At 52.3% G+C, this 3,513-nt stretch overlaps 1 protein-coding gene across 1 annotated transcript; it reads right to left on the bottom strand.

Moving 5' to 3' along the window:
* Positions 1–440: 440 nt before the first annotated feature.
* On the bottom strand, positions 441–2,431 carry LOC123113422 (transcription factor HHO5). The gene is made up of 5 exons (XM_044534648.1): positions 2,057–2,431; positions 1,817–1,950; positions 1,299–1,671; positions 1,119–1,195; positions 441–1,003 (listed from the first exon to the last, which is right to left on the bottom strand). The coding sequence occupies exons 1-5, from the start codon at positions 2,253–2,255 to the stop codon at positions 782–784; spliced, it is 1,005 nt and encodes a 334-aa protein (XP_044390583.1). The 5' UTR covers positions 2,256–2,431; the 3' UTR covers positions 441–781.
* Positions 2,432–3,513: the final 1,082 nt, after the last annotated feature.

Raw genomic sequence — 3,513 nt, 5'->3', positions numbered from 1 at the left:
AATGGCGATTAGGGCATGCAGGGGACAGCGACGTGCAGCTTATCAGGGATCAGTGCAGCGCGGGCGTCCCAGCTCATGGTCAGGATTCCGGAACGTGCCCCGGTTTGCTTCTTTCCTTCCTTCAATTCTCCCTGAAGATTTGGTTTTGTCTGTCGCCTGGACAGCCCCGAAAGGGTTAGGCGAGCGCGCACCAGTTGCAGAAAAGAATGCCGCAGTTCAGTCGAGGTCGCCATGCGTGCGAAGGAGAAAACGGAGAGAGCAACCATGGCGCTCTTGTCCTCGAGTTCCTTTGGTTCAGAGAACCTCGGCTTTGCTGCGATGCTGTTGCTGATGAAATTTCAGAAACATGTGAGAAGTTCAGAACCAACTCCTGGTCAGGAAAGGGCAGTTGATCAGGTACAAGGTTGACGCTGAACATTCATATGCAAGCAAGAACCGAGTAGCAAAAACTGTAGCACCTTTATTCATCTCAAGTTCTCAACACAGCAACAACTGAACAATATTCGAATCTCATTTATATATGTATGTAAGTATTTCTCGGGGCGAAAATTGGTGGTCTGCCCGAAACGCTCGCGAAACAAAGCCTCATGTACATCACAAGAACAAGGCCATGATCAGTTCATTTTTTGGGCGTTGGATCGAACGCCCAATATCCCTGGATCCATGGCCTGCACCACACCCTCTGGATCGAGAGTGCATGCCGTTATTGCCATCCATGCCGCAAAGCTATCTCTACCTCTCTCTCATGAAAATCTTCGACGGTAGTCCCAAAGCCTTGATATCACCTCCGGCTATAGCCTACCGACCTGTCATCTTCCTCGGAACTGTCGCTGACGGTGAGTGCCGAGACGGCCACCCCTGAAACAGAGAGCTGAAGGGGGCCTTCAGGGGACCGGGACTGCGAGCTGCTTTGCTCCTGATGAGCCCAGAGATCTCCCACCAGCATAATCGGATGGCTGGCTGAAGAAGAGCTCGGGGACCTCTGGTTGTGCAGACGGTATTTCTGAACATCAATATGGTACAAATCAGTCTCAACATAAGATGTACTATAAGATAGCATTTCAAAAAGATGATTGTTCACGAAAATTTCCACAAAAAGGGATAAAACTGTTGCTAACCTGGAGGTGGCTTTTCACTTCATCGTTGGTGAGGCCATCAACTTTCATCACCTCCCTGATTTGCTTTGGAGTAGCAACTGCAATCATCATGGAACAATTCTGTAAGGACTCCAATATTTTTTTCTGAATGTTCCAACTAGAACCTAAAGCTAACATATGATTAAATTATCGCTCAAGTACCTTGAGGGCCACCGAGTTGGTGCAAGGCGGCAACAAAGTGCCGGTGAAGCTCCGGCGACCAGCAACGCCTTGTCTTCCTCGACTGCTGGTCATGAGTCTGCAAGCCAGGCCCCGGAGGTGGCATGGGGGCAGCAAATTTTGCGGCGAAGGCCTGATGACGGTCGTCGGCAGGGGGAGAAAACTGCCTGTTCGCAGCCGGAGAAATCATGGGCAGAGCAAGCAGGCCTTGTGAGCCAACAATCTTGTCGTCCCTGCCGAAATACTGGGGAGCCGCCGGCGGCGGCATTGCACGGCAGCTGACTGCCATCGGCGCACCGATGGCACCGCCGAGCAGCATCGGCTTGGACAGCGAGCTCTCCTTCTTCTGCTCCTTCTGAAACCGAAGAAATTGATTCGTTTCGGTCAGGATCGGATTTCTTTACAAAAAATCGTATCGTATAGCAACAACTTATGCAGATAATAAAGATCAGACCAGAACGAAAGTAAACAAATAGAAACGGAAAGGAGTGAAGACGTACGACGGGATCGGCGGCGTCGGTGGCGCGGGTGTCGACCCAGAGCTGCGCCGTGCTCATCCATTTCCGCTTGTCGTTGTCGTCGGCGTCGCGGCGCTCGCTCCTCTTGGCCGCCTCCTCCTTCATGAATTCGATCACTGCACAAGGCGCAACCGCACAAGGCGTCAGACAAAATCCAAACAAACAAACAATCAGAAAAACAAGAAGAAAAAATCCATTAGGTGGGACGGGTGGGCGACTGACCGTCGGCGAGGAGGCGGGCGCAGAGCGGCAGCTCGCGGCGGAAGACCTCGATCTTGCGGCGCTCCTCCTCGAGGCCGCGGATGCAGGCGTCGACGGCGGGCGCCTCCTTCGCGAGCCGGCCGGCGGTCTTGGCGACGAAGAGCTTGAGGTCGAGGCCCAGGTCGAGGGGCATCCCGATCTCGCCGACGTCCAGCCCCATGCAAACGCAAACGGGAACGCGCGCACGCGGACAACAAGTGAACACGCCACCGTTCCCGATCGAAATCTTTCTCGAGGAAGGAAGGAAGGAAGGAAGCTGGTAGCGCTGGGAGGCCGAAGAAGTCTGGTTGGAGGAGGAAGAGGAGGAGGAGGATAGGAATGTGGTGGGGGATCTGGAAGGAAGGTGCGCGCATATATAGACGGCGAGGGGGAATCTGCGAGCTGGACCGCAGGATTTGTTCGGCCTGGCCCTGGCTGGTGGTGTGTGAGAGAGAGAGAGGGAGAGAGAAGGAACCGTGATGCGGCGCGCGCCGCGTCCGCCCGGCGTACGTTGCCGATTCCTCACGTCGCGCCCGGGGCGAGAAACCCGCACTCACTACTCCGTCCGATCGATCTCGAGCCACCGCTTCTCACGCATTTTTTTTTCATTTTTTTCTTTTTTATTACGTTCGTTCGTTCGAGCCGCCTGGCTGGGCTTGCGTCGCCCAGTTGGCTTGCCAAGTATAGCCAAGGGAATTATGAAAAAAGATGCGCACCGCCTTTGTCTTGTTCCTGCGTGCGTGCATGGCGGTTTATTAACCTGCTTGCGCCTCACGGCGTGATCCTTAATTTGGTGGATCTTCTCCGATCGTCAAGGCGCCGGCCCATCGGTTTCGTTGCCCGCTGGTTTCGCAGGCCTGCATGCACGCACTCACTCACGCACTTCTTCTTCCTCCTCCTCCTCTTTGTTGTTGTTTCTTAACAGAATCATATAGACGCAGACACTTATACATGTGTACAGTAGATGCAACTTCTTCTTTTTGATATTGATTCACGCGTTGCCACGGTAGATGCATGCGGTGTTGCTCTTCTCTTCCGTGGAACGCTGATCTAGAACCGGGGTTTCTTTGCTTACACGCTTTGTTTTGTTTCTTACTGTACAACAAACACGAGTTTATGTCACGTGGTGGTGCATGCACGCAAAAGAGAGAGTTTGTAATTACGTGCGCCACCCAACATCGGCACTGTCGATGCACTGTAAGGATATGCATCGGTCGATGTGGCAGCATTATTAGCCAGAGACGTTTCGATTCATCAATCAATCACATGTCACCTCAGCAAAACGTACGACTAGTGGCACTACTTTGTCTGTTCTCCACATTTAATCTTGCTACGTGAAAAAGCAAAAAAAAAAGAAAAAATCTTTCCGCGTTGCTAAATTTCGGTCGACGTAGACTTAATCAAGTCTTAATCGATATTATATTTGTGTGATCTTATGT

This window comes from Triticum aestivum, chromosome 5B (genome assembly GCF_018294505.1).
Source record: "Triticum aestivum cultivar Chinese Spring chromosome 5B, IWGSC CS RefSeq v2.1, whole genome shotgun sequence".
In the NCBI taxonomy this organism is placed as follows: Eukaryota; Viridiplantae; Streptophyta; class Magnoliopsida; order Poales; family Poaceae; genus Triticum; species Triticum aestivum.
Note: the sequence above shows the minus strand (reverse complement) of the source record. Positions and strands in the feature narration are given on the sequence as shown.

Excerpts from the sequence above, each read along its gene's own strand:
- LOC123113422 (XM_044534648.1), bottom strand. The coding sequence starts at position 2,255 with ATGGGGCTGGACGTCGGCGAGATCGGGATGCCCCTCGACCTGGGCCTC. Across the intron at positions 1,672-1,816 it reads CCGACGCCGCCGATCCCGTC|AAGGAGCAGAAGAAGGAGAG; the intron begins GTACGTCTTCAC and ends CTTCGGTTTCAG. Across the intron at positions 1,196-1,298 it reads CCAACTCGGTGGCCCTCAAG|TTGCTACTCCAAAGCAAATC; the intron begins GTACTTGAGCGA and ends TGATGATTGCAG.